The 18902-nt window shown below is 42.4% G+C and overlaps 1 protein-coding gene across 3 annotated transcripts in view; it reads right to left on the reverse strand.

The window, feature by feature from the left end:
- SH3BGRL2 (SH3 domain binding glutamate rich protein like 2) overlaps nucleotides 12940-18902 on the reverse strand; it is a 65525-nt gene continuing 59562 nt past the window's right edge. For all 3 annotated transcript variants that reach the window (XR_002344061.1, XM_021092122.1, XM_021092127.1), the window contains one exon: nucleotides 12940-15990. Coding sequence is in view for 2 of the 3 variants with exons in the window: in XM_021092122.1 (XP_020947781.1) it covers nucleotides 15979-15990 (12 nt within the window). In the remaining variant the exon portion in view is untranslated. The remainder of the gene's footprint in view (nucleotides 15991-18902) is intronic.

An 18902-nucleotide genomic window follows, 5' to 3' on the forward strand; every position in this document is an offset into this window, starting at 1 on the left:
CTGTGCTGAAGCTTGCAGCAATGCCAGATCCTTAACCCACTGAGTGAGGCCAGGGATCAAACCTGCATTCTCACAGACACTATGTTGGGTTCTTAAGCTGCTGAGCCACACAGAACCTCTAGCCACAGTTCCCTTTTTTTTTTTTTGGTCAGCCAGTAAAATAAGCACCAGCTGGGGATTAGTCCATATTCAAAAGATAAAAATCATATCAAATTTCCATAATAGCAGGGCAATACATGTTTTACAAGCTCTTTAGTGTGAAATGGTTCAATAATCTCACATGTGTTTCATATTTCTTAACAATTCACCTTTGGGTCTTTACCATGGTAATCTTTTTTTTTTTTTTAATAATAAAAATCTCACTAAAATTTTCATGAGGCCGGTGGTAAAAGAACAGAACTATATTGAGTCTCATGAAAAATATATTATACATCTTCCTTTAGATATTGTCTTTTCATATTTTCCTTGGATTATCAATTGCTTATCTTCATTCTAGCTTAATAGTTTCTTTTCTTTTATCGTTAGAAGTAGCTAATAAAAAGATAGATTAAAATACTGTGTGACTGGGGTTGAACATACTTTCCTAACACCATGAATACTGGGAAGCAAGGTTTACGTGAAAGAAAATCAACCTCCTTGTTCCTAGAGCCCAGAACAGATCCTTATTGTAAAAGAATAGCCTCTCATCACGTAGTTGAGTCTTTAGGTCCAGCCTTGTCTCCCACCATGTCCAGCAACACAACACAACATCCTATTAGTCACGAAAAATGCTGAGCTGTCTTTACACATTTCCGTACTTTTGCATATACTATTTGCTATGTTTAAAACTCCCTTTCTCGGAGCTTCTGTCATGGCGCAGTGGTTAACGAATCCGACTAGGAACCATGAGGTTGCGGGTTCGGTCCCTGCCCTTGCTCAGTGGGTTAACGATCCAGCGTTGCCGTGAGCTGTGATGTAGGTTGCAGACACGGCTCGGATCCCGCATTGCTGTGGCTCTGGCATAGGCCGGTGGGTACAGCTCCGATTCGACCCCTAGCCTGGGAACCTCCATATGCCGCGGGAGCGGCCCAAGAAATAGCAAAAAGACCAAAAAAAATTAAAAAAATAAAAAATAAATAAAACTCCCTTTCTCCCTTTGGTAGCTAACTCATCCTGATCTTTCAGAACTAGGTTAAATGTCACCTGGATCTGGAAGCCTGAACTGATAGCCTCAGCTTCTTACTGAGTTACCTACAATGACCACCACTGGTCCTGTAACCGAGCAGGACCCTGTGGGGCCTTCCCAGAGTGGACCCTCACTTGTGTCCTCCCACCTGCCTTTTTAGCTAGAGAAAAACTTTAATCAAAGAACCAATTTAATCAGAGAAATGAAAAAATACAGAGGAAAAGGAAAACAGTCAAGCAAGACAGAATAACAACAGTTAAGCCATTCAACGAAGTCAAGGACCTTTAGTTAGTTCTTCTTCAAGGACTGTACATAATATTCTGAGCCAAGTCCTTGGAGCTGTTTGGCAGGTGCTGAAGCTCCACCGGGTGGAAGAAGTTAATTCTATGCTGCCCACAAGTACGTAGACCCTGGACCGTTTGGAACCAGAAGGTTGATGACGCTGACTCCCAATGACCTCACTACCCACCAATCAGGAAAATGTCCATGAGCTGATCACTCCCGGCTCCTCAAACACTGTAAGACTCCTCACTAACCCCTTCAAGGGGGGTGGGCACAATCCTTGAGGCACTAGCCTGCTGTGTCCCCTCTTTGCCTGGCAATTAACTACATTTTCTATTTCCTCCAGCTCTGTCTCTGAGTTTCCATTTGGTCTCGGTGGACAGAGGCAGCCAACATTTTGGCAACAGTACTGTGGAAAATCTGATGTATTTGCAGGGCCCTATCCCTACCATATTAGAGGTTGGGACTTTATACCTCCTGTGCCCAGCTGGCACAGTGGTGATTTATGAGGTGCTTGTGAAGGACAGGAGACTGCCCTCTCCTCTCAAAGATGTCTGTGTCCTGGTCTCCCACACCTGCTTTACATTGGTAAAGGGGACTTTGCAGATGGAATTCATGACCTTGGAAAGGAGTCTAACCTAGATTATTATCAGTAGGTCCAATGTAATGCCAAGGATCCTTCTAAGGGAAAGGAGGTAGTGTCAGAGTCAGAGAAGGAGACGGAGACGTGAGATGAAAGCAGAGGTCGAGTCACACAGCTTGGAGCTGAGGTTCTGGAAGCTGAAAAAGGCAAGACAATAGTTTTTCTCCAGGAGCCATCAGAAAGGATTGCATCCCTACCAACACCTTGATTTTAGCCTATTTGGGGCTTCTGACTTCCTGAACCCTAAGATACATTTCTGTTGTTTTAAGCCACTAGCTTCCAGTGATGTGTTACAGCAGCAAAAGGAATCTAACACAGTGTGAAATTAATGCTCTTTTGCAACATGAAGAAGAGAAAAATGCCTCTGGGCTCATCTTCTCTGTCTTGTGCTGTTTTTCTCTCCTCTTCCTCCTTGAGCTGCAAGGGGCCTGCCAAGATAACTTTCACACCCACACATGTTTTGCAACCCCCTGCCCTTCTGCTGGCTCAGCTGAGTCAGGGCTGGGAGGGAAATAGGGGCTTCTTTCCAGTTCACTCCACCAAAATGCAAAGTCGCACTTCATTCATCATTTTCTATCACCTACTGGGGCAAGGCTCCTGTGGTTGGTGCTGTGAGCAATCCTATTTGGTCTCTATCTTACTTTTAAGATTCTCTAGAACTCCTTGAGAACTGCAGCAAGGTAAGTTCAAAGGAAACCCCTCTGGCGATCCTCCGCCCTCCACGGGTTTCTCCACCTTCTCCCCCAGGAAGACAGGCCCGCCCACCTCCCTGGAGAACTCAGGTCTCCCCAGTCACAAACCTTCTCCTTCCCCAGGCCTTCATTTCCAATGTAACTTACGTAAATATATACTGAAAAAGGCCTGTTCTGAAAGGTAGATTGCCTTCTCACTGTTATCTTCACCGGTCTTTTCATTGTTATAGTGACGGTTAAAATGCAACACGCAGTTCAGTCTGACTTGCACTCAGCTATCAGGCCTCTAGGTGTCGCCACCACCCAAGTCCTGTTAACCAAGGGCGCCGGTTCTGCACATCCATACTGCTGAACATTTATTTTCCCCAAGATGATCCAGGAAAAATATATGCATATCATATATACTATATATACAATGTATTTTTTTCACAAATATTAAATGTGTAATATACATTTTTGCCCTAGACTTTACACACACACACTTACACACATACATATATATACACATCATAATTTTCCTTCATTCTGTGCCAGCTCTAATTTTCTGTGCAAAATTCAAACTAAGAGTATATGTTGTACCTGGCTACTTGCTAATTTTATTTTGCTCTATTTTCACTGGCACTGGAACTTCTTGGATTTTGCTTGACTATCAGAATGTTCATTAAAGATACACCAAGTTCCGCAGACACAAACAAGAAGTTTTTTCTCCTACAACACGGTGTGGGTGTTTTCCTTTCCTCTGGACCCGCATCCGTTTCTGGAGACTACCATGAGTTGATTTGGTTTTCAAAGCAAGCAGAAAGCAGCCAACACGGAAGAGTGGAGGCTTTTAGACTTCTGGAAATACTTCAAAAGTTCATCAGTTAATCACTTAAAATCACTTAACGTTTCCTTCTTCCCCACTCTGAAATTTTATAGCTTAACAAATGTGAATCTATGGTATTAGGAATCTGAAAGAAGAATGCTGGGTGGGAGAATTCAGAAGAGTTGAAAGGGTGGAAACCCTGCCTTCCAATTCTGCTCCTTTGTGATCTTAGGAAGTTTTTCTCCAAGTCGGACAACCCAGAGCACGTGTCTGTCTTGATTTCAAAACATATAGCCAAGTTTTACAACAATTACCCAGTTCAGTTATACTACTTTCTCTCTTTATTCCGGAATTGCCTCCTTTGTTCCTATGTCTTTATGCTTTGGCATTGCTACTGTTCCTTGTGACTGACTTTGTAATCATTTCGTTTTCTTTCTGGTGATTGCTATAGGTCATAGGCTAGACCAAGGCTTGAATCGAATAACTGGAAAGAACATTCTGTTTAAAGATACTCCTTGCCTCTCTTTATTTAAAACTAAGTAGAACTAAAAATTGAGACAAATTTCCATTAAGATATATGTGTGTGTACACACACAAACACACTCATAAATAAATGGGGGCTTTCCAAATCTTAAATTTCAAATATATAGTCATTTTCTGTTAGCTTTGAATATAATCAAAGCTATTGTTAGGCAAAGAACCTTGACTGTAATCAAGGTTATTGTAAGACAAAAGGAACACGCTGTTTTTATCATCCACCCACTTGCTCTACCCAAGAAAAATACTGAACAGCAGTTAGCTCATATTAAAGGCTATATCTAGTTACTGCTAAATTGGCAGATTTCTGTCAGGCTTCTAAAAGCAATTCGCATTGATTTCTGACTTTGGAGCTAAAATTAATAAGGGGCAGAGGAAGGCCAGGGTTTTTCTTCCAACAGAGAAACAACCCAAAGGCTATGTCCATGAAGAGTTGGCTGTGCTAGTTAAGGGGTTTTTGTTCGTTTATTTTCAAGTATGTATGTATACTAATCAGATTGAAAAAGTGGGTAGTTACATAGTAAAAGTGAGTATCTGATTTTGCTCTGCTTCCATTGTACACCAGCAGTGATACTTCCATTTGGCCCCTGGGGAAGCTAGACTGTTTAGTTAACTAATACTTGTGTAAAATTACAGAATACCAAGCCTACCAGGCATAGGTATTAACAGTTGACAAGTCTGAGCTTGTGGGGTAAGGATAATTAATTCCTGAAACAAACACCCATGTTCCTACTGATTTACAGATTCCTGTAAAATCCACACCATAGAAATGAAGAGCTAGAAGGGTGCGGAGGCTGCCTGGTGCATCTCCTCAGCACTACGGAAATCTTTCTACAGGTGGCCTTGGATGACATCAACACCACAAGCTCCTAATATGACAGAGCCACACTGGAAGTCACTTCTCCATTCCCAACAAAGTCCAGAACGGTGCTGGTCCTCTGAATATCTGTCACTCTTAAATTAATAGATGTGTGTTTTTTTTTTTCTTTTTAGGGTTGCACTCACAGCATATGGATGTTCCCAGGCTAGGGGTCCAATTGGAGCTGTAGACGCTGGCCTACACCACAGCCACAGCAACGTGGGATCCGGGCCACCTCTGCAACCTACACCACAGCTTACGGCAACAGCGGATCCTTAACTCACTGAGCAATGTCAGGGATCGAACCCGAGTCCTCATGAATGCTAGTCAGGTTCGTTAACCACTAAGCCACGACAGGAACTCCTAGTAGACGTGTCTTGATGGCATACATAACCCTCAGGTATAGTGGAGACACCACAACAGAAAATGAGCATTTCAGTGGCAAGCTGAGAAAGTCATTGGGAAAGAATGGAGAATACTGTGCTGGTCATCTTGTGAAGCCAATTAGTTTCTCAGGAAAATTAATTTTTCTTTCACTGCAGGCTCACTTAAAGGTTAACAAAGGTAGGCTCTCTGGCAGGATCATCTCTCTCTCTCTCCATTTATGGATCTGCTTAATCACTAGCCACCACGGACTAGAGTCTAGAAGGCACAGAGTCATTGGGTTTAATTGGTTCTGGCACCTACCATTTCCTAATAATATTTTTCTGCCTTGGTCTTCCATTAGAGGTGGGTAGGTCTTTCAGAGTGGTCAATAGGATCGACTTTACAGCAAGGTTTTTCAATTTTCTGTTTGCCACTGGAGTAAACTAAAAACAAGAAGAGCCAATAGCTCATGGCCTTTATGAAAGAATTGAGTCCTTGGTCTTCACTGTTTTGGAATTAAAGAGAAATTCTAATGCTAGTCTAAGATCAATGCTCAAAAAATTGTTTGGTGTGTATCGTCTAGATCTGATTGTGTGCAAATTCATTTCTAGAAGCTTTAAATATAATCCTCAGCATCTTGCTTCTTCCTTTCAATTTCCACAGCTTTATAAAACTAAGAACCACAAAGTGAGGATGCCTGGACGTCACAGTTACATCCCAAGCTTTGCATCTTCCTGTAATATTTATATTTGTGACAAGATGCTCACCAGCTCGGTTAACAACTGAATTACAAGCTTCCCATGGTGAAGTTTTGCCTACTGGTCAGCAAGGCCTCAGTATGGCTCTTATGGCTAATTTTCACTTCAGTAACCTATAGTTCATAAAACACTGATCATCCTTCTGTTCTTAATGAACATGGTGAATTTTAGATGAGACGCCACTAAGAGAATTCCTTTACAATGTGTGCCAGCTATCAATGTATCAATGTATTAGCTTCATATTCACCCGCCAACACATGTTGTCATGGTTGACAGAACTCCTTTAAGTGTCTTTCCTTCAGTGAGCATGTTACAGCAGCTGCCCAGCAGCCCCACGGCTGCAATGCATCAGCTCTAGAGACAGCCCTGTGATTGCAGTGTACCAGCTCCAGCAGCTCTGTGCCTGAAGTATATCAGCTCTTTTAACCTTCGAGAAACCAAACGAGCACTTGGAGAGTTGGAGAACTCAGGATTATTACGCTGGCAGGCTCAGAGGAGATCTCTCTGCAGAGTCTGAGCCCCAAAAAAGGGTTTCACAAGGCTTTTATGGGCTACCTCTTCCAGGTCCATGCTTGGCTGGTCAGACCGCTGTGAGGTCAGGCAAGGTAGTAGATGTGGAAGAAAGTTTACAGAAGCAGATGTGTGGGGGAGGGTTGGTTAGGGGCAGTTGGCTGGACTTTGCTTAGTCATCATGGCCGAGGTCTCTTCTTTCCACCTTTTTATAGGGACATTTTCTTCTACAAGCACATTATGCTTTCTCAGTAGAGGGCGGTAGAGGGACAGTGCAGGAGAAAGGGGGCTTTCCTTGGGGGCTGCTGCGTGGTAGGTCAATGGTGTGGGTCTGATGGTGCTGCTTCAACTCTGAGTCCCAGAACATGCGGTGGCTCGGGACCTTGTAGCTCTGGCCTGACCTGGTAATAACCAACCTCTCTGAAAGTGCTCTTGTTGTGGATACACCTGCTTCAGGTGTACCATCCACATCCCCTCTCAACCACGTGTCACTGTGCTTGCACTGTCTGACTCCAGTAAAACCCCTGTCCATCTTCACTGCAGGTGTAACCGTGTACCTTAGGGATTCAGGTAGCTGTCCCTAGAGAACTGGGTCACTCTTGAATGGTCTCAATAAGAGGCAGCCCAGGAGTTCCCGTTGTGGCTCAGTGGTTAACAAATCTGACTAGGAACCATGAGGCTGCAGGTTCAATCCCTGGCCTCGCTCAGCGGGTTAAGAACCCGGCATTGCCGTGAGCTGTGGTGTAGGTCAGACGCGGCTTGGATTCTGCCTTGCTGTAGCTCTGGCGTAGGCCGATGGTTATAGCTCCGATTCGACACCTAGCCTGGGAACCTCCATATGCTGCGGTTTCGGCCCTAGAAAGCAAACAAACAAACAAAAAGAGGCAGCCCGGTCCCCGAATGTGTCCATGCCAGGAAAGGGGTTCCTGGCTGTTATTCAGAAACTGCCCAGAAGCCTGAATGCTGCCGTCATTTTACTTGCTAAATATACACACTAAAATTCAGTTTGCCAGTCATTTGATAACTAGGATAGAAAGTATGTTACTATTCAGTACCCCCCCCTTTTTTTTTCTTTTATTTTTCAGCTGTACCCATGGCATATAGAAGTTCCTGGGCCAGGGACTGAACCCTCACCACCTCGGAGACAACACTGGTTCCTTAACCTGCTGCACCATAGTGGGAACTCCCAGTTTCTCATTCATGATTTGGAATACTGCAGAATAAGTATTTATGAGGCCTAAAAAACTGTACAGAAGGGAAGCTGCAGCTGGAGGCATTCTTCCGGGTTGCCAATCTGGGGAGTAAAAATATTGCTGTTGTCATGACTTCTGCTGCCCATGCTAGTTAGTTAGGATGTGGTTAGGAGCACATTGTTTAAGAGTGGTTAGCCACCAAAGACAGGGAGAGAGGACAAGTCCAGCCCAAGGGAAGAGTCAATGCCAAACTGCTGGTTCTTTTTGCCCCAGCTCTTGATCTCAGTCCTCTTCCAGTCTAGCTGTGGGCTGTCCTAGAACCCAGAACCTGCATTTCAATAGGGATATTATTGTACAAGACATGACACAGATTGACAGGGAGGAAATTAAGAGAAAAATATTATCTCAACTGAACAGATGGGATCATAATATCAACAAGCTAAATTAGCATGAAAAATGTGTCTGTAATTTATTCCGGACAAGTTGTCCCACCCATCCCTAAAGGCTAAATCCTGCCTAGGTGTGGCAGCTCATTAGAATGACAAATAAGGAGCCCCAAAGCAGCATGCAAAACAGCTCCAGGAAACAAAGAGTTGGCTGGCAGGATAGCAAGGGCTATATACCACACTCTTATTTCAGGGAACGGTCCCCAGCAAGAGTCCAAAGAAACCTCATTTGCTTCATAAGTACTGTTACTATCAATTATTTTCGAGACAAAGATGATACAGGTGTCCCCCCAAATTGATTCTGCTAAGAGAGGAGCAAAAAGAAAATGGTTAAAAACCCAAGGCAGAGAAAGGAAGATATTTCCCCTTAATACTCACATGCTGTTTTAATCTTTGGCAATAAGAACAGAATGAAACTTTGAAAAAGCAGATGATCCTTATATTCTGAACAGCTCAAGTGAGTTTTGCAGATACTGAGAATTAACATTTTAGGAAATCTAGGACAAAATCCTATTAATATTCATCACTGTTCTGCAGATTATAGATAGTATCCATGTGAGTCATGAAATTCCTTCTTTAAAAAAAGAAAAAACACCAAAATGTCCCCATGACTAGTTCACAGATGTGGACCAACTCAACAGGGGACATCAACTTTATATGATATAAAGGAACAAGAGGCTAGACACAGAGAGATGGCCCATATTACAAGACACACATGTTACTCTTTTATTCCAGGGGGAAAAAAACCCTCCTCCTTCATGACAAAAATATTTCACACTAGAGGGACAAAAAAAGCAAAATGAGAAAAGCATTTACTTTGGCAGAAGTATTAGAAAATTGTATCCCAGAAGATGTTCACATTTCCTTTCCTATTACAAATAAATGAAGGACATATTTTGCCAAAACCCAAAAAAACCTTTTAAAGGTATTTATTATAAATTCAGGTAAAGAGGCTGGAACAGAACAGTACTGTCCAAGAGAGCTTTAATGCAAGCCACATATGTAACTGAAAACTTGCTAGTGGCCATGTTTATAAAAGGTGAAATTAGTTTTTAAATATTTAATTTAACCCAGTCTATCCAAAATATTATCATTTAAAATATAATCAATATATAATTAATGAGATTTTACATTTTTTTTCACACCGTCTTCAAAATTTGGAATATGCTTTGTACTCACTGCACATCTCAAATTCAAGTGCCCAATAATTCTATGCGGCTTGCTGGTTACCACACTGGGTGGTGCTGTTCTGTACCATAGTACTTTCATTGCCAAGACATGAATGATGATAGAGCTTTTTCATCAGAAAGTTTTGTGACAGTGAATTTTACCACCATTGGCCTCAAAGGGATGTATATTACGAGAGCATGGAAAGATCTAAATCTTTGTACTGTTCATTAAAATCAGGACCAAGTTTTCAGTTAATATCCTTTCAAATACCAGGGTCCTTGGTATATTACAAACTCCCTAGGAGTTCCCTTGTGGTGCAGCAGGTTAAAGATCCATCTTTGTTACTGCAGCAGCTTGGGTCACTGCTGTGGCGCTGGTTCATTCTCTGGCCCAGAACCTTCCTATGCCACAGACATGGCCAAAACAAACAAAAAACTAACATGCTGAGCCCTTATTTAGCAGAAACCTCAGAAAAGAATAAGCACTGTAGTTCTCATACCTACCAGTTTACGTACATGAAAACACATCACTACCACAAACTGCATTATAATTGCATGATGCTGTTTCATTTAGCTTAAGGATTATTTAATTATATGTCCAATATAATTTCCTATGACTCAAATCATTTAAAAAGCTGTTCTAAAAGTATATACCACTTGGTCTATTGCTGTAAGCCTACTACATGTTGACATCTTAAGGAAATGTGTACATACAAACATGGGATCTATATAAAGAGTGCCTTTTGGTGAAATTCTGGAACAGAAAACGAAATCATGACATTAATTTTCCACCAAATAACTGGAATTCATGAGCCTTAAAATTGCTCCAAAAAAGGAACACTTCTAGTGTTCTAGGATCCTTCTAGAACATAAGAAAATTTCCAAAGTGTATTTTTTTTTGGCTAATATGCTGACAAGGGAAAAATTAGCCACAATAAAAGTACCCAATGTAGGCATTTAACTTTATTTTCTCCAAAGAGAATAAATAGTTTCACATGCTTTTCATACTTTTGGAAATAGCTTCAGATTTTTCTGCTTCCAATATGCTTTCTCTCTACCTTAATAGATAAGCACTAATCAATAAAAAGTATAAAGAACTTTTAAAAATTAACAATCCTGCATGTTCACTGCAGCACTATTCACAATAGCCAAGATATGGAAACAACCCAAATGTCCATCGACAGATGATTGGTTTAGGAAGATGTGGTATATATTCACAATGGAATACTACTCAACCATATAAAAGAACAAAATAATGCCATTTGCAGCAACATGGATGAAACCAGACTCTCATACTGAGTGAAGGAAGTCAGAAAAAGAAAAATACCATATGCTATCACTTATATCTGGAATCTAATATATGGCTCAAATGAATCTTTCCACAGAAAAGAAAACCATAGACTTGGAGAACAGACTTGTGGTTGCCAAGGGGCAGGGGGAGGGATTAGGAGGCACCGGGAATTTGGGGTTAACAGATGTGGACTGTTGCCTTTGGAATGCATTAGCAATGAGATCCTGCTGTGTAGCCCTGCGAACTATGTCTAGTCACTTATGATGAAGCTTGATAATGTGAGAAAAAAGAATGTATACATGTGTAACTGGTCACCATGCTGTATAGTAGAAAATTGACAGAACACTGTAAACCAGCTATAATGGAAAAAATAAAAATCATTGTATATAAAAAAATTAATAATCAAAAACACAATATTATAGAAAATATGAGAAAAGACATGACAAGGGGTTTCCAGGTCAAAATAGGAATTTTCATAATAAAACATGTTCATGTTACCTGCAATCAAACATATGAAACCACAATGAGATACCATTTTATATTCCTCAGCTTGGCAGTTTTGAGTCTGATGATCCCAAATGTGGGCAAGAATCTAGATTACCAGAAATTCCAGGACACTAATGGCAAGTACCAGTTGGTACTGTTACTTTGGGAAAAAATCTGGCCCTAGCTCAAGTTGATGATGTGCTTTATTCTATGTGTCATACAGTAATTCTATGCAAGCGATACATCTACTCTTGTGGACGTGCACCCAGATATCACATAAAAGGATGTTCACAGCAACAGTTAGTCTTCCATTTCAAAGAAAGATCTATTTCAATATCCAACCACAGGAGGGAAACTTGTGATCTATTTCTGCTTTGACAGAACACTTAGCCCTGAAAATAAATAAGCTGGGGTGCTTGTTTCAAAATGATAACACTCAAAGGCAATGAACATAAAAAGAAAATAACAGAAGAGTCCAGGTTAATTTCACTTATTGATTTTGAAGGGTATGTACATGGAGGTAAAATAATAAAGGACAGAAAGGCTATCTATGATCAACACAATATTCAAAAGGCTGCTGGAGTTTCCACTGCGGTGCAACCAGATTGGTGGCATCTAGGGGAGCAGGGACATAGGTTCGGCCCCGGCCAGTGGGTTGGGGAATCCAGTGTTTGCTGAAGAGGCTTGGGTTGTAACTCTGGCTCAGATCAGATCCCAGGCCCCAGAACTAACTCCGTGTGCCATGGAGCAGCCAAAAAAGGAAAAAGAAAAAAAACAAAAACAGAGGTGGGGGCGCTATGAAATGGGGCAGGGCAGGTCATGGAGGCACGAGCAGTGCTACAAAGGAAAGGCAAGAAGCTGGTGGCAGAACACAGGGGCTTGTGTGTTATTCTTTATATGTCAGTATATATATGTATATATCACATACATTGAGTGTATGCTTATTCCACTACACGTGCGAAATAATTCTAAAACTTCGAACGGTTGTAACAAAGATTATACATACATGATCCTTCCTATGTCCATCCATGGCCTGGAGTGCTATGAACTTACCTCCACTTTCTCACTCATCACCGCCCAGACCTGCTGCTTTTGCTTCTCCTTTCTCTCCTCTTGGAGGGGGAGGTTGTCCTGCTCAGACAGTATCTGGCCCATTCTAGGGGCTGAATACATGCTGATTAAAGGGTTGATCAAACTCACCTGAACTGCATGTCTAGAAAAGGAGGAAAACTTTGCAAGTCTGGATTATACATGGGCAGAGACTGCTTGGCTTCTTTGGTTTCACACATCTTTGGAAACTTACAGCCTGTTCTCTCTACCGCCTCCTCCACCCTCCCTTGTCATGGTGTTTAAGGTTAGAAATAGTTCAGTGATGAGCTCAACCTCAGACACTGTGTTCAGAAAAGGCTTCTGCCTTCAGAGGTGTCGGCATCAGAGGGAACCCTGCTATTAAGGGGTGCAGCCTGTCGTTTCAGTGTACTCTCGAAACCACAGCCCTCTATTTGAACCAAGCAAGCGAAGAGTGATTCAATGTCACTCCTGGTCCTGGTCGTGGTCTGAGATACTTCTGCAGTTACCTCCAACACACACCACTCCCCCACACCCACAAAATGATCCATCGGCATTTTTACATCTAACCCGCAGCAAAAACACAGCATCCCAACCAAACAGGAAGGTCGCCACCAGACACAGAAAACTAGAAAAGCTGTAAAGAAATGATGGGGAACAAACACTCCATTTTCAGAATCTGTGTTTTCTGGAATTTATTCCTCTTTAATGCTGAATATAAAATCTGAGATTTCACCAAGGCCTTTAGAGACAAATACATACAAATTGAAATCGAAAAACAATAAATGTGCAGATCAAAGGGGGCCCTGACACTTCAGAAAAGATGTTAAATAAAATGCATTTCTGAAAAAAGCCAAACCCTATATATAGCAAAATCAAATTAAAAAGCAAAAGCAAACAAGACAGAAAGAGGTTTTGGTACCTTTCATCAACAGAGGACAAAAACAAGTTCAGTTCAATAGGAATTCATGTAATATAAAAACATCTACATGGATGTGTTGAATAAATCTGTAAACAGAAACAAATCTAAAACATAGTAGAGCCTGAGAGACAGAGGGAAAAGAAAAAAAAAAAAAACAAAAACCTTCCTTTTCTCTTTGATTTTAATAGAATACCAGAATTTGGAAAAAAAACCATTATTTCTCCAACTAAATTTGCTTCTGGTCTGCATATACCTAGCAGGATGGCTATTTTCGCTAATTTTAAAATGGCCTAAAATGTGATTTTTAGCAGCAGCACATTTCCTTGACGCCTCAACAAGCCTACTACAGGAAATAAACATTCTGTCCTGAAATGCTCTTGATAGTACATCTAGGTCTGCCATCCCCATCCACTGCTTTCCTAGGTTTGTGGAAGACTTGGGATTTTCCAAATCTAAAGGCAGCTAAAGAAGGGATGAGGAAAATCACTGCATGTTTGGAATTCAGCTGGTAAAACACAACAAGGAAGGATACGACAGTCTCTGAACAAAGTGTGGTCCCAAAGGGCAAGACCTCAGGACTCTGCAGAGCTTGGGTACCGTGGAAAATGCCACACCATGTGCTTCTAGCTCATTCACAACGTGCATGATACCAGTCAAAGCTGGTCTATTTCTTTGCTGATCCAAAAAAAGGGGGGGAGGGCCTGGAAAATAGATGATGTGTAACTGTGGTAATGTTTAGCACTCCTAACCATCTAGGCTGTTTAGAACCATCCTTGGGCCCACCCTAACCAGGGTAATGCAAAAGGCAAACAAGTCTGAGTAGCTTTCTTGGTCTAGCAAGTCTTATATTGATCCTCCCACCCCAGGATTTAACTCCCAAAGACAAATCTTACAAAGCTGGTTCTTGGTGCTGACTGGCAAGAATAGACACAATCTAAGTTAAATTGATATTAACATTAATTTTTTTAATTGCTGTATCTTAAAAAGAAATTCTAAGTCTTATCAGATTTTAACACAATATCCAGTTCAAAAAAAGATTTTTTTTTCCTGGATGATCCCTGGGATTTTTCAAGTAGAACTGGACCTGGATCTTATTGAATGCCCATGAGTAGTAATACCCATGATTTCACAGCAGCATTCCTTGGACAGAAAATCATGGATTGTGTATGGTTTCAGTCAAGTGGGAATCTATGGCGTGCTTTTCTTCTGGTTGTAGTCCTGGGCTTGCACAAACCTCCCACTGGGATTTTGGCTTTCATGTTCAACAAGTTCTTGCAAATATTCCACACTTCGCAGTTTGGAGGGAGAGAGAACACAGGTGACAGGGCCTTAATTCTTCTCTTCTCTCCATTCCTTATAAACTTCCTGCTCTGAATCCAAAAGCCAGGTCCTGCATCAGGATGCTGAGAATAGCAGAATGTCTTAGGCAGTCCTCTCTGAGTCCTATTCAAGACTATCCCCAGGTTTGGCAACTAAAAACTCTTAAAAAAAAAAAAAGGTGAGAGGGGACAAGGCTGCAGAAAAGCAGCAGCTTCTGCTCTAATGAAGCAGACTCATTCAGTGTTGATCAGCACCCACTACAGAGGGAGGAGAGATGTCAGAGGTCAGAGTGAGTCTCTCACAGCCGGTTTCTCCTGTGTGTTCTGCTCTGAAAGATCACTGGTGCTCATAAGTGGCATGAGAACACGTATCTACTTTACTCTGAAAATCTGGGGCTGTGCACTGGCCAGAAACATGAGCTGGCAAAGTCAGAGGACCAATCGAAAGTAACACAGGAAAAAGAAGTTAGTGTACAGCAATATTAGTATCTTTTAACATGCCTCATCATGGGTTCACAAAATATATCTAACCAAGACTTTCCTTTCTCAAAAAATAGAATCCCTTCATAAAATAGAGTCAGCAGCTATTAGTTATGGGAGCTGCATTGAAAAATATATTTGCACTGAAGCATAAATTAAGTTGCTAGGGCTGAAATGCCTGCAGGTACGAGTCAGATAATTTCCCTCTAAGTTTAATCTCTAATTAGTGCACCTTTTTAAATATATGTTTTAAGCAGTCTTACACATTAGGTGAAATCTTCCCCTTGTAAGAGATAAAGAAGCATATATTTTTTTCAAAATAGCAATTCTTTTCATCCCTGTGACTTGGTTCTGATCACACATGGTGGCAACAGTGATTTCTGGAAACATCTGTAGGAGCTTGGAGGATTGACAGGGGTGAGAATTTCTATTTCCCAAAGGAGGATCAAAATTTTTCTATGGTTCTTACAAAGCCCTGAACAGTGATATTTGTGGTTCTGAGGCAAAGATCACCAGCCCCTTGATCAACCAAATTGTTTTTTTTTCTTCCTGATCAAAATATTCTAATAGGCTGCAGACTCATTTCAAGGATACCACCTAGGCAGCTTGAGGAGAAGCAGGTCTGAGTGGTACTGGCATCAGCGAGAACCCAGGGCGGATCCAATCTTTTCTCTCTGATGGTGCTACCTACTTATTGCTCAGCCATTCAGGAAGCACACCTGTCACAGGTTACAGTACCTCCAGGCTGAGGGAGGCAACTGCAGGCAATTCTGAAAAGAAGAAAAAACCCACCACAGTCCTGATTTGGTTTGAAGCAATCATGCAATCCCCTTATACCCATGTCGTCCCAAACACCTTTTCCATGGCAAGCAAAGTTACTGATTATGCGTGTGGCTTTCGTCACAGTGATGCATTCGGTGAGCAGGTGTGTGCCGAGTGCCAGGGGATGCTCCAAAATGCATCTCCATCCTCTTCCACTTGGCTTTGCTAAGGTTCTGCCTGTTTATTCAAAACAAAAAACAAAAGCCCAAACTGGTTATTGCATGGCCTTGACAAAGAAATTCTCTCTGGCAGTGATATTTTCCAATGTCAGGAACAGAGATGTTGGAAATCATGATAAATCACACTCGTGTGACTGACAAGAGCAAACCTTAGGTTTCAGAATCAGAGCCCAGATTTAAATCACACCCACCTGCCCTGCCAAAAGCGGAAATAAAGCCACATATTTTCAACAACAGCTGAAAGTTAAACCTGGGTAAGTGGGGTGGGAAGGGGTCACCTCACTCCAGGGCCCAAGGAGGGTGACCCCGGGAGATGATGTGGCCAGACCTACTGGTAAAGAGCTGATACTCCAATGCCCCAAGCGCCACCTTGATACAACCCCTGATTGGCTGACCCCCAGCATGGTGGGAGGAAGGGTGGTTGTGAGACAGGTTCCCTGGCTGGTCAGCGCCCAGGGGTTACTAGTTGTTATATATTTTGAATATCACCCCTGAATGGCAGGGATCTGAAAGCAGAAACTCCCACTTCTGGCTCTGCTTTGAGTCTATAACAAACCTGATGATTTTTCTGCCTGAAAATCATTGAAAAGACCTCCTTGATCCGTAGGTAGCATGGTGGGCCAGCCACTGCCAGCTCCAAGTGGTCGTGGGAGAATGTGCCCCTTGCCCCCAAGATTTCAACAATTCAACTTCTGGAAAAAAGTGTGAAATCTGCGTTTTAAATATTAGCAACCCACTTGAATTCCTTTTAAAAAGTCTGTGCAGGACAAACACATCTAGAGCGGATGTGGCCTGTGGGCCACCATTCTGGGGCCTCCTACCCTCCTCTGCACTGTGCACTTTTGGTTTTGGGGTTTCTTTTTTTTTTTTTTTTTTTTTGCCTTTTGTCTTTTGAGGGCCGAACCTGCGGCATATGGAGGTTCCCAGGCTAGGGGTCTAATCGGAGCTGTTGCTGCTGGCCTACGCCACAGCCACAGCAACGCCAGACCAGAGCCATGTCTATGACCCACACCACGGCCCATGGCAATGCCGGATCCTTAACCCACTGAGCGAGGCCAGGGATCAAACCCCCAACCCCATGGTTTCTAGTCGGATTCATTTCCACTGCACCACAATGGGAACTCCTGTTTCTATCTTTTTTTTTTTTTTTTAGGGCCACACCCTGCAGCATATGAAGGTTCCCAGGCTAGGGGTTGAATCAGAGCTGTAGCCACCAGCTACACCACAGCCACAGTAATACAAGATCCCAGCCACATCTCGACCTACACCACAGTTCACAGTGATACCGGATCCTTATTAGACCCCCGCGTGAGACCAAGGATCAAACCGGCATACTCATGGATACTAGTCAGATTTGTTTCCGCTGAGCCACATGGGGAACTTCAGCACCATGCACTTTTGAGAACCGCCTCAAGTCTACACTACACCTCTGCTTGTTGGGCCTGTGAATAGTTGTCTCTTTTTCTCCTGACCTTCTTCTCTCTCCTCACTGGGGATGAGCAATTACAGACACCATGGGGGTCATTAGATGCCCCCTGGCAGGTTTGCCGCCCTGTCTTTTATGTATGTGTACTGCAAAGAGGGCAGAAAAGGAGACAAGGAAAGAGGGTCCATCTTTTAGTACATGACCCGTGAATGCTCCATTTAGGCCTCAGTGTAGATGGGTGGTGAATTGCTACCAAGGTACAAAATAAATAACTAGAATGACGAGGGGGAGGATGCTGAATTGCTCTGGAAGATATTTTCACTTCTAGGAAAATGAAGAATGAGTTGTCATTAACCCTTAAGGCCCTGGATGGTTGGTGGAGGGGGTGGCATCAACCTTGTAGCATGCATGACGGCCTTCCACTCTGGTCCACGGCCTCAGGTGCCTGGACATGGTGAGCTGGACGATGGGGACACCCAGGGCCCTCACTGTCCACAGAATGGTCCCCTAAAATCAAGCAAACCTCAGTGGTATCAAGACCAACTTTAATCCCAGAGCAGAAGTCACGTGAGAATGCTTGTCCCCCCCCGCCCCAGATTGTAGGTTTCCTGAGAAATGTCCAAGAGAATAAATATTCTCTCTCTTTTTTTTTTTTTTTTTGTCTTTTTGTCCTTTTAGGGCTACACCCGCGACATATGGAGGTTTCTAGGCTAGGGATCTAATCGGAGCTGCAGCTGCCAGCCTATGCCAGAGCCACAGCAACGCCAGATCCGAGCTGCATCTGCGACCTACACCACAGCTCACAGCAACACCAGATCCTTAACCCACTGAGCAAGGCCAGGGATTGAACCCTCAACTTCATGGTTCCTAGTCAGATTTGTTTCTCTTGCACCACAACAGGAACTCCAAAAATAAATATTTTCAAAGGGTAAAAACATCAGCCTGCAAAGTCTCTAAGGAATCTACATCTTCAGGGGAAATGAGAGCAAAGATGACAAACACGGAGGACTTTCCAGAGGTTTTTGCACAGACATGGATGGATTTATGCATCCATCAGAAGACTGCTATCCCGTTTTTTTTCCAGTCCTTTGAAGATAAAGCTAGATTGTTTAATATCTTTGCATGAAACATTTTATAAAAATACTATCATTTCCCTAACAAATAGTCCAATGTTCCATCTTTATAAAAATAGTTTTAAGAGCCTTTAAATATTTTATGTGTGGGTTTTGCCTCTGTTTAAAGCATGTGCAGGAAACCGCCCACAACCATCTGTGGACTTACTGATGTAAAACAAAGCCCAATTTCACATCAGTGAGGAATTACAGGTGCTGGTGTATAATTTATATTATTGATAGTCTCTACCTTCCTCCCACAGGTGTTCCAGAAATGGTACCACTGCTGGGTAGCCTCAAAAGACCTATTACCTATAGACATCAAAGTTCCCAGTAATGCGCTTTCATTTCAATTCAGTGTTAAAAATGGAT

This window comes from Sus scrofa, chromosome 1 (assembly GCF_000003025.6).
Source record: "Sus scrofa isolate TJ Tabasco breed Duroc chromosome 1, Sscrofa11.1, whole genome shotgun sequence".
In the NCBI taxonomy this organism is placed as follows: Eukaryota; Metazoa; Chordata; class Mammalia; order Artiodactyla; family Suidae; genus Sus; species Sus scrofa.